The sequence below is a fragment of the Sminthopsis crassicaudata genome, chromosome 3 (assembly GCF_048593235.1).
Source record: "Sminthopsis crassicaudata isolate SCR6 chromosome 3, ASM4859323v1, whole genome shotgun sequence".
Taxonomy (NCBI): Eukaryota; Metazoa; Chordata; class Mammalia; order Dasyuromorphia; family Dasyuridae; genus Sminthopsis; species Sminthopsis crassicaudata.
In genome coordinates this window covers 531,675,900-531,695,926 of record NC_133619.1, presented here as the reverse complement: position 1 = coordinate 531,695,926, position 20,027 = coordinate 531,675,900, and the positions used below count along the sequence as shown (strand labels likewise).

The following is a 20,027-nucleotide window of genomic DNA, read 5'->3' as shown; positions in this document are numbered from 1 at the left end:
TAAGAATAATAGAATATATTTTCATAATGGCACTACCCACTTTTCCTATTACACTTTTTTCCCCTTTACTTCCTGCTATAGCAAGAAATCTGGGGACAAAGATACTAGAGGCAGGATTCAGAGGCATGCCCCACAATAGGTAGTCTGAAGAAGGGTCCCTACCAATGGCATTCCATGCATATTGACATTCTCTCTTGAGATATGTCCCTGCTAAGAATGCTCTTTAAAAATCTGTATCTAGTGTCCATATTAAGCATGTAGTCAGCTATATGTCGATACTTGTGCTGTTTGGGTCATGTCATTAAGTGGTGTGAATGAATGGAGATGTTTGTGAAAAGGTTTGTTTAGTGAAAAGAGGACTTGGCATAAGTTACAGCTCTATATAGGTTATAATTAGACTGCTGATCACATTTCTGAAAGAAGAATTTTCTATTTAAAAACAGCTAAAAAGTACAAGGTTTTATATACATATATGTACAAATGAACATATATGTCTCATAATATTTAAAACTAAGTCCAACTTAATCTTTATTGAGGTAGGCTATTCCACAAAGATTGGCTTAAAGCCTTATTTTACATTTGCCTTAAAGTTAATTATCTTCCTAAAAATTTTATTATCACAATCTCTAAATTGACTTCTTCCCAATCTAGCTGAATGTTTATTTCTATGCAGTTCTTATAAAATCAAAAGTATATGAAAATGCAGATGTCTAAATATTAACATTTTGGTGTTTGTTGTATCACATTCTACCAATAGAATAGAAATATTGTAACACTTTTTTCCCTGCTTCCTTTCCATGCAACCTAGCTGACCTTTTCTGAAGCCATAAGAAACAAAGCCAGATTATCCATCACAGGAAGTGTGGGAGAAAATGGCCGTGTATTGACTCCAGACTGCCCAAAAGCTGTACATTCTGGAACTGCAATTAGACAAAGTTCAGGATTGGCTGTAATTGCATCGGACCTACCATAAAAACCAAAAAAATAATTGAGTGCCTTAATTAAAACTGTGTTGGTGACTGATGGAAACACAGCACAGTCTGTCACGACATGGGAGTGTCATTGATGAACTCCAAAATTTGACTGAGAACGGGAAGTACGTCCAAATGCGCCAGACATCATCAGCAACAATGTGTGCATGAGCTCAGCTCGGAAACCCAAACTCAGATTTTATATCAGGAAAATTCATAATTTAGATTTTTGGGGGGTGGGAGGGGCGGGAGCAGGGACGGGTGTATTAACAGCAACAAATTTCACTCGAGTGGACTTAAAACTAATAAGACTTGCCAATTAGCGCATTAAACTGTGAGGGACTTGCTCAGAAAGGACTACACTTTTACCTTGGACTTCACCAAGAGGGATTAAATAGCTATAGAAGTCAATGAACATGCTAACCTGTGTCTCCTGAACATTAATGTATTCAAGGAAGAATATCCAGCTATGGAAATGAGTCACAAAACTGTGATGAGAAAAATAATAAACAAACATGTAAATCCTGTGAAAAGTAAATGAAATTATTTACATTTCCTTTGAGGAAAAAAGAGGAATATTGAAACATGCTTGCTTTTTAACTGATGTAAATTCGGTAGAGGACAACACAATTCTTTTTTCTAACCATCTTAGGGAACAATTCATTGCAATAATTGATATAAATGGCATCACTGTAATAAAATTCAGAGACTTTTTTTTTATAAAAGTTGTTGACCATCTTCTTGTTTGCTGTTATCTTCATTCTGTTACACATCAGTGTCCCACAGGTCACATCTGTCTAAGTAGGAGAAACAAAACAAAAAGAAAAAAAATGTTGACATTACATCATCAGTCTCAGTGTAGAATCAAAAGAGACTACGGGTCACTCATACTACCAATATTATTTATAATCTTGTTCTGTGTACAAAATTGTGGTTTTTGTACCCAACAAAAAGAATAAAACAACAAACGTTCTTATAATATCTACAGAGCCTGGATTTCTTTTCCAAGTGTTTTGAAAGTCATATGGAAAAAAATGCAAAAACAGCAACAATGAAAGAAAGGAGGAGGTGCTGAATGGGAAATTTGTGAACAGAGTGGAGTCAACTTGTACTTCTTAGTCAGAGAACCAGCATCAATTAGAGCGCAAATGGTTAGAGGTGCACTCATTGATAATGGATCTTCATACCATAAACATGTAAAAAAAAAAAAAGTTCCCTTATGGTTTTGCTCTATAAAATAACACTTAATTCATACAAAGTTAATAATAATACTATTGAGACTGCAAGAGAAATGTGTGCTCAAATGCAAAATATGTATATAATATGTCTTTGTGCAAAAGCTTTTTGTATTATATACATATTCTTTTTCAAATTGAGTGTTTTTTTTTTCTTGAGGATAAAGCAAAGTAGTAAGTTTTGTCAAGAATTGAACCAAACAGAGAGCATAACAAAAGTGTAATGGGGTAACATGTAAATTCTCTATTGATTCCAAGAAAGGGTTAAAAGCTATTTTGCTAGAAATTCATAGAAACATTTTTGCTTCTGATTATGTAGAAAATAGTTGTGGACAAAGATGATTCCATATTTTCCCATTTTGAATTTCTGATAAGAGAGAATGGAATTGGTCAGAATGTGGATAGAAGAGCTCTTACTTTTTATTTTCACATGACCAACAAGATTGCAGATTAAAAACTTTTCCAAATCACAAAATTTTATTTTTTAGATATAGGTGCATTATTTCTGAATCCACAAAGCAAAAGAGGAAAGTATTTCACACAAGGTAAAATCCTTATGAATTAGTACCAAAAATATGTCTCTATCACTCCCAAGAAACATACATATTTGCATAAAATATGATAAGGGGATTGTGCTTATGGCTCACATTGGGATCTTCTATGCCATGGGTTCACTAATATGCCTCAGTCATTATCCATCAATCTTTCCACAACATAAAGCAGAAAATGAATCTATCTAGCCAAGAGACAGTGCTGCCTTTTTCCTAGGACTGCACCATAGGTAAGGAATACACAAGGCCATAGATATTCTATCCAGAACATATTACCTACCATTCCTCAATCCTGAAAAAAAAAAAAGCAGTAATGATTCAATCTAGATCAAAAAAGGAAAAGAAAAAGATTTGAGAAAAAGAAGGAAATAGGACAAATTAATCTTGTGAATGGCTAAGTAGAACTTCAAGAAAAAGGTAATGAAATATACCTGGTACCAATTCTGTCTCCCACAAAAGCCACTAAAACCTGGAAAAACTGAATGCTTCAACTTAGGAAGAGGAATAGAGAGATTTTTCTGTCATGCCTCTGTCTATGGGGCTGAAGGGATAACCACAAGGAAAGGGAATCAACCAAAAATGAAAGAAAGGAAAATATAAAGAAAAAACCCAAAACATTAATAATTCTAAATGGAATTTAACCAATAAAAATCTAAAGCACAAGCAGAGAAATCAGCAAAGTATGTCCTAAAAGTAGAAAAAAGGGATGTAAACTAAAATCTCAAAGAGATTACAAAGCCCTCGACAAATATTACACAAGACAATGTGATTGAATATCTAATAAAACAAAATCTTATGGAATCCCAAGAGATAAAAAACTATAGAATGACTTGAAAGAGAAATTAAATTTATAAAAGAAAAAAGTATTAGTCTAGAAAAAATGAAAAAGCTTAATTATATTTGGGGTAAACGTGTCAAGGAGAGAAAACTAGCAGAAGAGAAGCAAGGAACAATAATGTTAAAAGAAAATATAATCTCTATTCAAGTCAAAATCCTTGACCACAGATAGAATTCACAGAAACATTGCAAAGATATGTTTCCTAGGAAAAAAATCACAAATAAAAATAATGAATAAAATAATGCTAGAAATCATAATTTTTTAAAAAGTATGTGTGTATGTGTGGGTATGATTTTTTTCTCCTGGAGATATTAATCATAGAGTAATAAAGTATCCTTAGAGATAGTAGTATCTCATTGCAGAATCACTTCCCCTAATCCCAATAAAGTCCTTTGTAAAATACCCATTTACTATTGCAGGGATACACTTCTTTCCCTTTCGAAGATCACTTTAATGAGACACTTTATTTCATTGAGTTGAGTACTCCTCTCACTTCTCCAATTTTAATCCCTTACTTATGCCAATTTCAATCCCTTACATATGCCATCTTTGTGTTCTCATGTAGCCCCTCCTTCACTGTTCACACTTGGGCTCAAGAGCCATCAACCATTCTCTTTTGTCCTTCACTTCTTTCTTCCCTTTTTTTTCCCCTTACACTCTTTAATTTTGTGCTACAAAATACCTTGAATCAACTTTAGGGAAATTATAAGGTTTACTTAATGGTACCATTTCTAAATATCTATCTATATTTCTCATGATTTTTAAGTTCTTTTAACATCCTTATGCTTCTATGTACTTTTTTTCTTTCTTGATGATCCCTCTTAAAAATATTTGATATAAGTAATTTACTTCATTACTTATTCCTGTTTGAGTCATTGTGTTTGCTTGCATTTCTTTTTTTGTTTCTGTTGTTTGGGTTATTCACAAGTAGAATGCTCTGTTCATATTTATTTTGAAGCAAAATTATTTCAAGGCTTTCTCTTTTCTTGAAGTTCATCTTTTTTTAGATTCTGAATTCATTAATTAGTTTCAGAGTTGCCAGATATGACACTTTGGGTTGCAACATGAGTTCCTTTGCTTTTCAGAATATAATATTCCATTCATTTCTGTAGTTTCTACTGGATGTAAAATAATCTCATGTTATTTGAATTTAATTTATTTTACACTTGAAGGTTTTTCTTTTTGGTTTCCTGAAAAGTTTGTTGTTTATTATAGGAATTATTAAATTTAGCTACAATATGTCTTTGAGTTTACAGTATAGTATTGGGGTTTTTTTAGATTGAATTCAGAGTTAAAATTTAGAATTAAAAGATTTATGATATCTTCCAAATTAGACCACTAAATACTATACATATTTCTTATCAGTACATGGTATCTTATTATGGTTGGAAGATGCTGAAGGTAAAAATAAAGGTAACTAGTACTTTCAGACTAGTGCTAATTATCTTAACTATTTGGCATTTTAAAAAATATAAATTGAAGTCACTGGAACAGACTAGGAAATAGGAAGGAAGGAAGGAAGGAAGGAAGGAAGGAAGGAAGGAAGGAAGGAAGGAAGGAAGGAAGGAAGGAAGGAAGGAAGGAAGGAAGGAAGGAAGGAAGGAAGGAAGGAAGGAAGGAAGGAAAGCATGAAGGAAGGGAAGAAGAGAGGGAGAGAAGAACAGATGAAGAAAGGGAGAGGAGGAAGGAAGACTTATTAAGAGTTTGTTGTATGTTTAACACTATGCTAAGAACTGAAGATATAAAGGCAAAAAAAAAAAAACCTGATTTCCAGGAGCTCATCTTCTAATTGGGGGAGACAACACATAAAAGGGAAAAGGAAAAAAGGAAAGTCTCAAAAACATCAATTTAGCAAATGAGGAACAGAGGAGGTAGAAAGGGAAAGAAAAGACTATATATTGAGCACCCTGTTTGCTAAACAGTATACTAAGCTCTCCACAAATATAGTTATTTGATTGATTGATGCCAAATCTATTATCACTAGATGAGAAAATGGTGCCAATTTTGAACCTATGGACAATAGAAAACCTCATAATTATCATATTAATCTTTGTAATGCACCAGTCTGATCATATTAATCCATTGTTCAAAAACATTTAGTAGCTCCCTATTGTCTATAGAGCTAATTGCAAACCGTTTAACTTGGCATTTAAATCCCTCCACATCCTGTATCCTTGCTACTTTTCTGACCTTAGTTTGTACTATTTCCGTTTTGAGAATGCTAGATTTTAGTTAAACTGGGCATTTTAAGTAATTCTCAGTCTCTTCATACATTGTGCAACCTCCACATGCATGTATAATACCACACCCCATTCCTATATAGTGCTCCCTGTTGAGTCCATTCTCATTTTCCAATACCCAACACAGCTGCAGTTCACTGGTTGGTGCTTTTCCTGGTCACTACAGCTGAAAAACATCTTCCATCCTGGATCTTCTTAAGGCACTTTCTCTGGATTTCCTTGTCAGGATTTCAGTTTCCTTCATTATATTTTACCTGACATCTTATATGGTTGTATATTTTTCTTTTTTCCTTTGGAGATCTTAAACTCTCATATCAGAAATTTTATAATTTCTGTACCATCAGCCTCTGGCAGTGTTTTATTTGTAATAAATGCTCAATCTAATGTTTCCTGCCCTCCTGTCATCTTCTAATCTTCTTTGTTTTTACTGGTGGTTGATGAGGCCCCTATGTATAAACTGCTATCTCTTTAGAAAACATTTTCTTTTCTTCCTCAATGGAATTATTTGCATGTCTGTTTTCTGAATTTCAAGTCTGAGAGCATCTTAATCCCTCTTTGGTTGACTATTTTTTTATTCCAGAAAATACTTAATATCCTTTCAAATAAAGGATTCTGGGATGATGGCAAAGTAGGTCAGAAAATTCCAAGCTCTCCAGATTTTCCCCATAAAAATGATGAAATTTTACCTCAGGAAAAACATAGAGCTGTTGAAAACAAAAAGGAGTTGGGACAGAACAATGGTGCTTTAAAGACAATCTGAGAAGATCTGGAGCAAGATACCAAAATGAAGGTTTGGTCTCTGTGAAGTGTAAACTCCTCCCCACAGATTAATTTTGCTGAAACAAGTAGCACGCCCTAAAATTAACTGGATTGAGAGATAGCCTCAGCCCCAGACACAGGAACTTTCATCTCTGTGACCTTTTGCAGAGAGGCTGTCTGAGTCAGAGAAAATTGAGGGACTCTCTGCTGATAAGGCACCCCAGACCCAGCTAAACTGCTCAAGCATAGCACTAACCAGCAAACTCTTAATGAGTGCAGAAGCAGTGGGACAGGAATGCAGGAATGCTTCTAGCTGGGTAGCACTTACAGAAAGGTGGTATTCTTAGTTTTGAGTTCTAAGTCCGAGGAGAAAACTGAAAGGGGGCATAAGGCCCGAGGCACCACCTCCCTACCAATACCACTACCACCACCATAGAACCAGAATTGATTACACTTACAAGTTCTTATAAAAAAAAAAAAAAAATGAACAGGAGAAAGAAAATAAATAAGTAAAGCACAGAAAGTTATTATGGGAATAGGGAAGACTAGAGTCATATTCAAAGGAAGACACTAAAGTTAAAAAAAAAAGCCTCCCCCACCTCCCAAAATTATGTTAAATGCTTACCTGCCAAAAAAGAATTTATAGGAGAACTTAAAAAAGACTTAAAATCAAATTAGAGAAATTGAGGAAAAACTAAAAAGAGGAAAAAGGAAAAAAAGAACAAGGAAAACAACATTACATGAAAAGAAAGTCAGCCAACTAGAAAAGGAGATCCAAAATTTTAGTGAAAAAAATGACTTTAAAAAGTAGAACTGCCAGCAAAAAAGTAGAAAGCTAGCAAATTTATAAGAGACCAAGAAATAATAAAATAAAATATAAAGAATAAAAAAAGAAAATAATGCAAGGCATCTCATAAGAAAAACAACAGATTTGGAGAACAGATCAAGAAGAAAAAACATAAGAATAATTAAACTTCTTGAAAGCTATGACCAAAAAAAGAATCTTGATATAATCAAAGAAGAAATAATTAAACAAAATTATTCTGAAATGTTTGGAAGAGAGGGGAAAGCAAAAATAGAAAAAAATTCACCAATCACCACCTGAAAGAGATTTTATGAGGAAAATCTATGGGAACATCATTGCTAAATTTCAAAACTCCCAGAACAAATACAAAATTTTATAAAAACAAAAAAATCAGGAACCACAATTAGAATCACACAAGACCTGTCAGTGGCTACTAAAAAGCTATAAGTTTTGGAACAAGAAAAAGGGGTATGCAATGAATTGCCAGACTTTTAGGATTTTGTTGCAAAAAAGAGAACAAACAAACAAAAACCTGAACTTAATAGAAAAATTGACTTATAAGGGCCAAGAAAAATACCAGGTAAATATCAGACTAATTTCAAAGGATTCAATATGGAACAAATAATTAATGTTTCATGTGTGGAAATGCAAAGCAAATGTCTAATATTGTCATTTAGTAATTAGGTTGTTCAAAAGAAAGATTGGAGTAGAGCTGCTTATGATGTTATTCTAAAAAGCAAAACCATATAAGAAAAAGTAAAAACAGTAATTATGTTATTTGAAAGAGGTGTAAAATCAAGGACTAATACAAACAAATTAGATGGGGACAGAAGGTTGGTAATTCTGAAATCCTACTCATAACAGGAATGGATTAAAGAAGGAACAATACATATACATATACATATATAAACATATAAATTTTGGAGACACACACACACAGATGTAGGAAGTAGGATAAGGCAAGGTATTGAAGGGTATATAGATTAATAGTGGGATAAAGTGTGTAAATTAATGAGAATGTGATTGCAATGGAGGGAAAGAGCATGGGGGAAAAAGATAAGGGAAGTATCCTTATGCATGTGTTGTGGGGGAGTTTAAGTAATAGCAAGGTAAGCTGGGGTAGAAGTAAAGTAGACTAGTTAACTGGGACAGGAAATAAGAGATATACACAAACACAATAATAATGATCAGGAGTAAAATTTATTAGAAAAAATAGGGGTAGTAATCACTGATCTTGAACAAAGTCAAAGTTAAAAAAAATTCAATAAAAAAAAAAAAGAAATGTATGTTATATGACAACCATAATAACATTGTTTTAGCTATTCAAAATAACTGGATAGTAAAAGATTGAACTATTGCTGTGGCATAGGAAATGATGAATTGCTGGGTTTGGAAAAATATAGAAAGACTTAGACCTGTGAAGGATAACATTATCCAACTTCAGAGAAACAAGAGAAATAAGTATAGTATTAATCAACATTTATTTAGCGTCTATTCCGCGCCATTCACCATTCTTGGTGGTGAAAAAACAAAGACAAAAATTAAACATATTTGTTCTCATAGACTTTAAACTCTACCTAGAGAAGCAACATATACAAATTTAAGTACACAGAATCAGAATAAATTCAAAATAAATATACAACTTACATAGATGCATATGAATGATCTGTGTATTTATGTGTGTGATTATAGGTATCAATATATGTATGCATATATATGTGTGCATATGTGTGTGTTGTTTCTGTGCTTAACTGTAACCTGCTTGGGGATGAGATGGGGGGGAGGAAAGGGAAGAAAAAGAATAAAGTAAAAAGTACACAGCAGAGGACAAAAGAAAACCTACAAGGAAGCAAGGAAAAAGTGAATATTTCTGAATAAAATGTGTTATATTATTATATGTGCTTTCTTGAGATGGAAATTTATTGTTACATATTCTGAATCTTCTATTATATTCTTCTGTGCACATGAGAATTATTTTGTTTTTGTTTTTCTATTTAGTATTTAAGTTATAAATTTAAAAATCAAAATAATATTTTTTCAAAATATCATAATTTATAAAACTAATAAAAATTAGTAAAAGAATTGAATGAAATGGGAAATGTGATACATACCCAGATTCTTCCTCAATGCATGAATCTATGATTATATTGAAAGAGACAGCCAATGAAACCAGAGAAATGAAATCATCAACCAAAATTATTCATGATAGTCACTTACGATGGGTAAGTGCATTCTGCTGCATAGTATAGATGTCATTAGCTTCAATGAAAACTAGTTCCACACAAGTTTGAGGTACTTGAGGCTGTTTTTATAAAATAAAATATAATAAATCCCCTCAGTTATGAATTTTTGTTATGTAGTAATATTGAAAATAGCAAGAAAATATAAATTAAGAAAAATTCATTAGATTTCCTATTATACTTTACTTCAACAAATATCATAAGGCTTAATTTAAACTTTGAGAGAAGGATTTTCTAAGGACTTTCCTCATCCCAATCAATTAATCAGCATTTATTTAGCTTTTACTCTGTGCCAGTCACCATCCTTAGTGCTGAAAAAAACAAAGACAAAAAGTAAACATATATAAGTATATGGTACAGAATAAATTCAAAATAAATATATAGTAGATCAGAAAGGAGGGAGTACTAATACTTGGGGAAATCGGGGAAGTGTTATGGAGAAGATATTGCCTAAATTGAGTCTTAAAGGAAGTAAAATATTGTATGAGGTAAAGAAGAAATGCATTACAAACGTGGGAAATGATGCCAAAAAAGAAGCAATAGGAAATGAAAAAATATAAAAGACAGCAATAAGGCCAATTTGGCTGGACCATAAAGTTCAAGAAGAAAAATAATATCTAATGAAAATAAAAAATATTCATACTGATGCCATATTATAAAGAGCTTTAAATGGAGGAGTCTAAATTTGATTGTAGAGTTAATAGGAAGTAATCGTAGTTTATTGAGTAGGAAAGTGACATAGATCTTCACTTAAGAAAAATTATTTTGTCAATTTTGTGATAGATGAATTGAAGAAGGAGAAGAAATGACTATTTGCTAAGTGCCTAGAAAGTCAGGGAGACCAGGTAAGAAGTAATGAGAATCTGACCTAGAGTGATGGTTGTTTAGGGAGGGGAGAAATTATGTGAGAGATGTTATATAGGTAAAACCCACAGGATTTGGCAACTGCTTTTGCATGTGGATTGATAGAAAGAAATTAAGATTAATATTACCACATGGAGTGTAGTGCATAATAGTAGAATAGTAGTGCATAATAAAAATAGGAAAGTTAAAGAAAGGGATGGATTTGGGGAGAAAGGAGAGAAATGACTTCTCGGTATGTACTTACTGAATTCGAGAAACTAGTTTGTTATGTAGAACTGAAGGTCAGGAGAAAGAGATAAGAGCTGGGATTATGGACCTAGGAATCATCTGAAAAAAAAAAAAAAAAAAAAAAAGATAATTGAATTTGTGGGATCAGATTAAATCACCAAAAAGACTATAGAGAAAGAATAAGGCAGTTTAGGACAGAGTCTTTAAAAGGAGGATATATTAGAGTGTATGTACAATTAGTGACCATAAAATGAATAATGATCCAGCAAAGGAGACTGAGGAAAACATGCCACAAAAGAAAAGAAAACAAGAGAGAATTAATGAGAGAGAAAGAAATGCAAATATGCAAAAAAAAAAAAAAAAAAAAAAAAAGAGAGAGAGAGAGAGAGAATTCAGGAGAAGACTATGGTCATCAGTGTTAAATGTTTCAGAGAGGTCAAGAAGGTAGAGGACTGAGAAAATGCCATAGATTTAGCATTTAAGATGTTATTGGTGTTTTTGGAGACAGCATCGTGAAGTCAGATTGCCAATAGCTCAGAGTGACTCAGAAGACAGGGTTGAGGACAGGAGTTCAGGAGTTTTTTTCCCAAGGAGTTTGATCTAAGACAATTGCTATTGAAGATAATAGGGTTTAGTGAAGGTTTTTAAAGGATGGAGTTGAATTATATGCATATCTTAATAGCAAGGAAGGAACTACTAAAAAGGGAAAGATTTAACAGAGAAAGGGGATGAGAGTGGGAGCAATATTCTAAAGATAAAGAGAGGGAATTGGTACAAGGATACATCTGAGGGTTAGGCCATCCAAGAGTAGAAGGGCCATATCTTTATATTGAAGAAAAGGATATTACAGGAGAGTAAAGGAGCTATGGTATGAAGGTGAAGAATGTAAAAAGGAATCGAGGACAAAAAACTTTAATTTCCTTAGTAAAATATGAGACATGATCCTTGGCTGAAAGGGAAAGGTATTGGGTGTTATTGAAAGCTGAAAGGAGAAGAAAAAGTTTGAAACAGATACTGTAGTAAATAGAAGAAAAAAGATACCATAGGAAGAACAAAAAAATAAAAAGGCATAAAAGAATTGACTTGCTTCGATAAGAAATTGGGATATTCCCTATCAAGAAATTGATAGGGTAAAAATTACTCTATCAAAAAACAGTGGTTGGGCATGATCCAAAAAAAGCTGTTGAATTACACACAAGAGTTGTTGTATTATAAACTTAGAAGAACATACTCAATAAATTTCTCTCTCTCTCTCTCTCTCTCTCTCTCTCTCTCTCTCTCTCTCTCTCTCTCTCTTTCACACACACACACACACACACACACACACACACACACACACACACACACACACACTCCATTTTCAACTTGAGTCAGTTCATTCAAACTTGAGCAGCTTTAAGACTCCCTGCTCAGTTGGCTTAATCCTGCTGCAACTCAGAACTTCTAAACTCAAGAGATCCTTCAGCCAATGTTGTACCAAGTATTAAAGATGTGTTCAGAAAATGAGGCTTTAAATAATGCATTAAATACACATTAGTTTGAATGGAACTATTTTACCTTCATAACTAATTTCATGTCAATTTAAAAAATTACAATAATATCTCCCCCAAAACACCACATATGTTTGTGCTAATTATAGGGGCTCCATATATTACATATATGATATGTGGACATTATCATAAAAAGTATGATTTATTTAAGGCAAAAAGGAGAGCTAAATCTTCTCTCATTTAAATGGAGCTTAACTATCCATAGACCATATGGCCACTGAACTTGGTCAAGGTCTAACATTCTTAGAGAGGCACTGATGATAGAAATAATAGTTTGTAGGGTGAGAAAAGAGGAACAAAGATGAAAACCAAAATTTATACAAGTAAATTGAATTGTTCTAACAAAATTCTGCTTACCCACTCATCTTGGAGATAAGAAATGTAAGACGGGAGGTCCTGATCATAATCTAGTTCACACACTCAATCTATCTATCAGGCTGAGAGCAGCATTTCTTGAAAAGGTGTTTTACCTGAAGACCCTTGAATAGCAAAATCCAGAAGCAAGACATTAAATGAGGACCCATTCAAAGGAGATATGGGAATGGAGTTTATGGAGCCAAGGATCTCTTTCACGAATGAGCAGGTAGATTTGGCAATACTGGAACCTCTAGCACAGGGGAGAAAATAGACCATCTTGATAAGGGCATCTGACATTATTTGAATGGTATAATTGTCCTGAATGGGAGCAAGCTCATGACCAAGTACAGCCACATGACATGGAAATAAGTTGTCAGAGATTGTAGCAAACCTTCCAGCCCACAGTGTTCTTGGCTCAAGAACAGTCCTTGTTAGACGAGTCTTGTCAGCGGACATCATGTCACATACAAGACAACTCAAACTCCCAGCCAACAGCACACAACATTTTGAGGTGCCAGTATGGTCCACTTTGGAGCTTTCTCAATAACAGCTCAGTGACAACCATTAGGCTTCTTTAGGATGGAAATGTACAGTTTGAAATGAGGAGTAAGACTCCTTTGGAGACTGGTTTTCCTGCAAGTGCTAGAGTCATGCTAGTTTGAAGTGGAGAGAATTGCTCCTCCATATGGGCATCCTGTGTCTGCCTGTGTCAAGTGAAAAATGAGTCATTTGGAAGTTTATGGTATATACCACAAGGAGTCTTGATGTGGTAGTTTATGTACTGTGTGTCCAAGTTCCAATTTCTACTAGAATGCACTTGCTTAAGGATTGTGGTGTTCTAAAGAACACTGAGAATAAAATCAATACATCATTACATCATTAAAAAAAAAAAAACTAATGGATCTGATGTTCCCTGAGCTGATGACTCAATCCAAATACTTATTGGTCATTGTGGATAATAATGGGGTACTGAGCAGCTGCCCATCTTAATATAGTTTCTACACGCCTCAAATATGATCTATATAATAAATATATCTTTCAGGCGGTACATTTTCTTTCAGCCAAGGACAATTCATAGGATAAGAAATAGCAGGGCCATGACATGGGATGGAAACAGGTGGGAGGAGGAGAAAGCACAGGTTGCAGAGGACATCTCAACTACTATTGTATCTATTTTTGTTCATGAATAATGAGGGTTTACTAATACTAATAGTTAAGCTAAACTGGTATTTGAGATCATTGAATGTACCCTCTTCTATAATATCTAACAGAATACTTAGAATTTACAACAATGAGAAATATGGTAGTATATTTAAATAAAGTATAAGCATTTTTGTTGTTCAGTCTTTTAGTCATATCCAACTCTTCATGACCCTATTGAGTCATACTTCTCCTCTATTTCCCAGGGTCTATACAAGTTCATGTTCTTTGCTTCTGTCACAACTATCAATCTCATCCTCTGTCATCTCTTTATTCTTTTGCCTTCAATCTTTCCCAAATTAATATCTTTTCCAATGACTCCTATATTTTATGTGCCTAAATTAATGTGATCTTAAGTAGCTACAGAAAGCCTGAAGCACACTGATAGAATAATAATATTCCCAAATATGCTTAAAAGAATATACATGTTTAACCTATATTGGATTGCTTGCTTTCTAGGAGAGAAAAGAGGGAGGGAGAAAAATTTGAGACACAAGGTTTTGCAGGGGGAATGTTGAAAACTATCTTTGTATATGTTTTGAAAATAAAAAGCTATTATTTTTAAATGTAATTTAGGAATCTAAGCAAGATTGTGAAAACATTGCACAAGTCATGAGTGTTGATACAGGTTCTACAGGGCTTGGTTCTTTCTCATATTTTCCTTCCTGTATTCGAAGTCGTATATAATACACAGAGGTTCAATTTGGTAAAGACTGATATTGAAGCTAATTGGTCCAATAGATCATCAGGAGATGAAGCTGCCAATTCTGCTTCATGACAGCCCGGGATATTCAGACAATCTGAAGAGAACACTGGGACCCTATAATTTAGTCTTTTCTGGTTCAGTAATCCTTCCAACAACATTGTTAATAAATGGTGATTCTCACCTGTTACTTTGTCTGCCAAGATGTGGAGGAAGCTTGTTCCATTATTATATAGAGTTAATTTCTGTTAAATTTATCTTTTATTTACCTAATTTGAAATCTGCCTTTTTAACTGCCACCCATTACTCGTAGCTCTGCTCTTTGGACCAAAATAAAGTCTAATTTCTCTTCCTAATGAGAGCTCTTAAATATTTTAATATAGTTCTCATATTTTGCCTAATTTTTGTCATCTTCAGGGCAAACATCCTCAGTTCCTTCAACTTTACAACATCATGTTCAGGCTGCTCTGTATTCAACATCTCCTTCTTCTCCACTCCAGTTTGTCAGTAATTTAAAATGCAGGAAAGAGAAGATAATAGAACAAACATAATGTGATTTTTCACTGGTCAGGGTAGCTAAACACTATGCCTCCTTTAAATCAGTCTGAGGTAATATTAGCTTTTTAACTGCACATCACAGTTAATATATATTAAATTTTCAATTCACTAAAACCCTTAAGATATAATTTACATAAATTGCTGCTTAGCCATACCTCCTTCAACCAGAACTTATTGTACTTATTTTATTTTTACATAAAGCACAGGATTTATGCTGATCAAATTCTAATGTATTAAATTTTTGGCCATTTTAAACTATCAAGATCTTTTTTTTAATTTTGAATCCATTATCTGATGTCTTAATTCTCACTTCTAATTTTCTTTCATTAGCAAATTTGAGAAGGGAATCATCTACATCTTCAAATAATTTATTTAAAATATGTTGAATCAAAGAAAAATCCATGAGATACTGCACTAGAGACTTCTTTCCATATTGAAATTGATCCATCAATTAATTCCCATTGGGTATAGTTAACATTATTTTCAGACAGCCTAATTGGACTATGCTCTAGGTCTAGGATATAATATGAGTTTTGGTTAAATGCTTTGCTGAAATTCAGTCCTACTATACTTGTGGCATTTCTCTGATCTATGGAAAGAAGAAAGAAGGAAGGAAGGAAGGAAGGAAGGAAGGAAGGAAGGAAGGAAGGAAGGAAGGAAGGAAGGAAGGAAGGAAGGAAGGAAGGAAGGAAGGAAGGAAGGAAGGAAGGAAGGAAGGAAGGAGAGAGAGAAGAAAGGAGGAAGGGAAGAAGGGAGGAAAAGAGGGAGGGAGGAGAAAAAGGAGGGAGGGAGCAAGGAAGGGAGAGAGGAAGGGAGGGAGGAAGGAAAGGAGGGAAGGAAGAAGAAAGGGAGGGAGAGAGAAAGGAAGGAAAGAAAGAAAAAAGGAGGGTATTTTTTTTATTTTGTTTTGTTTTTTGGCATGGCCAGGATCTCTTGATAAAGCTGCGATAATTTTTAAGTGTCAATGAATATTTTGTCCAAAATATTTCTTTATAAATCTCTATATACATTTTGCCAAAACTTGGAGTCAAGCTCAATAACTTATTTTTAAAACTTCGCAGTTGTTTCTTTTGAAAATTGGTGCATTCCTACTGTCTATCTACCCAGGTTACTTATACCTTCTGAATCCAATTCTTAACGTGCAACAAGAAAATTGGATTTACACACATATATTGTATCCAGGTTATACTGTAACACATGTAAAATGTATGGGATTGCCTGTCATCTGGGGAGAGAGTAGAGAGAGGGAGGGGAAATTTTGGAAAAATGAATACAAGGGATAATGTTATAAAAAAAATTACTCATGTATATGTACTGTTAAAAAATTGGTGCATTCATCTAGACTCGTGGCACCTCTTCTATTCATCACAATTTTTCCCCAAAGATCATTATAGTAATTCAGAAATCATTTTTTCAGTTCATTGACTCTGGGCTGAATAGTTCACATCTCCCCACTAAGGCTCTAAAGGGATTGGCTTCCTGGTTTACTTGTGTCAGACTCATTTTGACATCTATTTTCTATTAGGGTAGTACATGGTTGCTTAGAATTTTCATCTTGCTTTCCCCAAAACACTCCAAACCGATGATCAGAATCTTCTATAGCTAAGACTAAACACCCAGCAGTTTCAGGGGAAGCTAAAGGATTTTATTAGTATTGAGTCTGGTGACTTCATTATAATTACTTTGCTTGCAAAACCAACAGATTGATCTGGGCATGGCCCTTTCTTTTGGGTCTGTTCCTGGAGGCTAAGAGATGAGTATAAAATAGACTTGAAAGTCAATTGTTGTTCTGACTGCTGGACTTCCTGATATGCCACTTTGATTGTATATGTGTAATAAGTTTTTCACTATGATATCATAGGATTTTAGTGTTGTAAAGGACATCAAAGGTCACATAGTCCAGATCTCCTGTGGAGGATTGCATACGACTGGGAATTTCTTCTTGAGGCAGCTGAGTCCAGTGTGGAGCAGCTCTAATTAACAGAAAGTTTTCCCTTATGTTGAGCCAAAATGTGCCTTCCTATATTCTTTTCTTGTTTTGTCCTAGTTTTTCCCTGTTGGCCTAAGTTTAATCCCTCTTGTATATTAGGAAGCATAGATGAGTCCCTGTTTCCACTATTAAACTTGTCTTTCCTCTCAGTAACTGGCCACATTGAAAGTAAAATACATTTCATATTAAGAAGCATAAATGAGTATCTGTTTCCATTGTCTTTCCTCTCAATTATAATTAACATTAAAGGTGGCATACATATTACACAGGTATCCTTTAAGGTATTATGGGCTACATGCAAGATATGTTAGAGAGACAAAAACAGTCCCTGCCCTCAAGAAGCTCACATTCTGTTACAGAAACAGAATTTCAGAGTTGGGCAATTCTAGCCCAATCTAGACCCAAAAAGAATCCTCATTATAACATACCTTGAATTTATATTCCTCTTTGTTCTGACATCCCTTTAATAACATTTTCACTCTCTACTTCAGAGAATTTTGAAGAGAGCATTCTCTATGCTTTTAAACATTACAAAAATATTGGATATTATTTCAAAGAACTTTTATGATTGTGCATGTTTTTCTAAGAATATCTCATTTTTTAAAATATTTAATGAAGTGTCTATGGATGGTTCTTACCACTACTTTAGAGTACTTATCACCAGACTGTTATGAAAGTTCTTGGATGAAAACTGTTAACCATATTGTTAACCAAAATTACATTTGTCTAGAGAAAAATAGCATGGGTTAAGGATCAGGGGATGTCAGGTGGATCAAGTCTTTTAAGCAACTGGGGAACAAACTGAAGAAAGTCCAAGAAAGAAAACAGAATTCAGGATATAGTGATAATGGAACATTCCCCTGCCATGATAGTTTCCATCTATGGAAGCATTTGTCAGGGAAGAGAGAAAAGACATATAATTTCATTCACAGAAGGAACTGAAACAAGAGGAGAGCTCATCAGTGAATGTTATGTGGACTACAGTGGAGCAGAAACTATCTTTGTGCTATGTAAAGAGCTACTTACTTTTAATATTTTTGCTTTGTTAATTATTGTTTTCTAATATGGGATTGTAAAATAGTATCACATCCAACAAAGAGAAAACTATAAGGTCTCAGACCCTATAGTCTGGATGCTGTTCAAGGTGAGCTTTGTTTGGTGCTTCTTAAGCTCAGTCTTATGCAAATATATAAAGGGACTATGAGTTCATCATCTTAGAGAGCTCACAGATAGAAAATATATGATTTAGTGAGGTAAATAAAGCTTAAGTGACTTGCCCAGGGTTACACAGCTTGCAATTGTCATACAGGAAATAAACCTCAGTCTTTTGGACTCCAAACCCAGTTCTCTATCCACTACATCAAACTGACTATAAATTCATTCATGTCCCAAATAAATTTGTTCAACATGTCATTTTGTCATTAATACATCACAACTAAGTCACACCTCAACATTAAAAATTATTCTTCACTTCAGCCAGATATCATTCTTATAGAACTAACTACCCTCAGTAATATTGTACCTATCACCATAATGTTTTCTGGAATTAATTAAGGATATCATGTGGAATATGCCTACATTAATCTTCTACCAGTAATTTGGCAACAATTGGAAGTTAGCTGTATTATAAAGTTTCTGACTTTGCTTGATTCAAAATCGATTTAATATCTTCACTTTAAAATCTCATGAGCCAGTTTATCTCCTAAGTAATTTGTACTTGGATACCTCTTTGGCTTATAAAAATGACCTTGGAAAAAGTTCTTACTACTTCTGAACTGAAAACTTTTAAATGTCTCATTTCCTTAATGTGCCCTCATTTTAGGAAGACAAATCTTCTGCAAAAGGCAAACTGTCAAGCAGGTTTGGTCAATGGTAAAGTCAAATGAACAATTCTTTTTTCTTCTTTTCCGCCCTCCTTCCTGATGCTATACTTTAGGAATGACTTATCTAAGACTGATCATCATCCAAGAGCAATAGAATTACTGAACCAGAATTATTTGATTATAAAGAATAAAATGGATTGGCAATTCTTGTCGACAATTGTGTGAGCCAGCTAACTGAAGATTGAGTGGTATAATTAAAAAATATGGAAAAAGCATGGTAAGTTATTCCACAATCCAGCAGAATGAGAAATGAAACTGCTGATAATGTGAGGTCTAGAAATTAAAAGCAATTCAACTGTGCTAAGATAAAGCAATGATGTTCTCAATAAACTGAAAACTAATTGTGAGTGAAAGTTGAATAACTAAATGTGTACCAATGCCCTAGATTTATACATTATCTTGTTCCCAAAAAGCTCATACAGTCATTATTGAGAGACAGTGTGTCATGACTGGCAGCATGCTAGACTTATAGTCAGGAGAATCTGGCTTAAAATTCTGTCTGGAATATTAATGAGCTGTATAATCTCAGGTAAAGCCTACTAAATTCTCTGAGTTTCCATTTCTTCTTCTGTAAAATGGGTTGTTGAGAAGCTTAAATGAGATAATTTATATAAAAAGTGTGCAAAATTTCCATATTTTATAAATATATATGTGTGTGTATAACATGTATGTATGTATATATATATATTATGTGTGTATATATGGTGTATATACACACATATGTATATATATATATATATGTACATACATATACATGTCAATTTTATTGAATGTGTCTCCACAATACCACTGTGGGAGTAACTAGTTCCTCCACTGTCCATAGAACACAGTGGACACAGATCAAAGTCTGAGTATCATTTTTGCTCTAGAGCAGGGTTCTTAACCTAATTATTTGTCAATAATACATTGACATTGTGGTAAATTTTATAGCCCCTTTCTCAAAACAATATTTTTATATGAATAAAATAACATACTTAGCATGACAAAGGAAATCAATTATATTTAAGTAAAGTTGACAACTTATTTTTTACATTTCATAGCCTCAGGTTAAAAAC

The 20,027-nt window shown here is 33.7% G+C and overlaps 1 protein-coding gene across 3 annotated transcripts in view; it reads left to right on the top strand.

Annotated features, from left to right (window-relative positions):
• The window catches only part of GRIA4 (glutamate ionotropic receptor AMPA type subunit 4), a 481,423-nt gene extending 479,317 nt beyond the window's left edge, over window positions 1-2,106 (top strand). For 2 of the 3 annotated variants that reach the window (XM_074304367.1, XM_074304368.1), the window contains one exon: window positions 809-2,106. In XM_074304367.1, coding sequence (XP_074160468.1) covers window positions 809-973 — 165 coding nt within the window. In that variant the 3' untranslated portion in view covers window positions 974-2,106. The remainder of the gene's footprint in view (window positions 1-808) is intronic. The other variant, XM_074304370.1, reaches the window with a different exon arrangement.
• The last annotated feature ends 17,921 nt before the right edge of the window (window positions 2,107-20,027 follow it).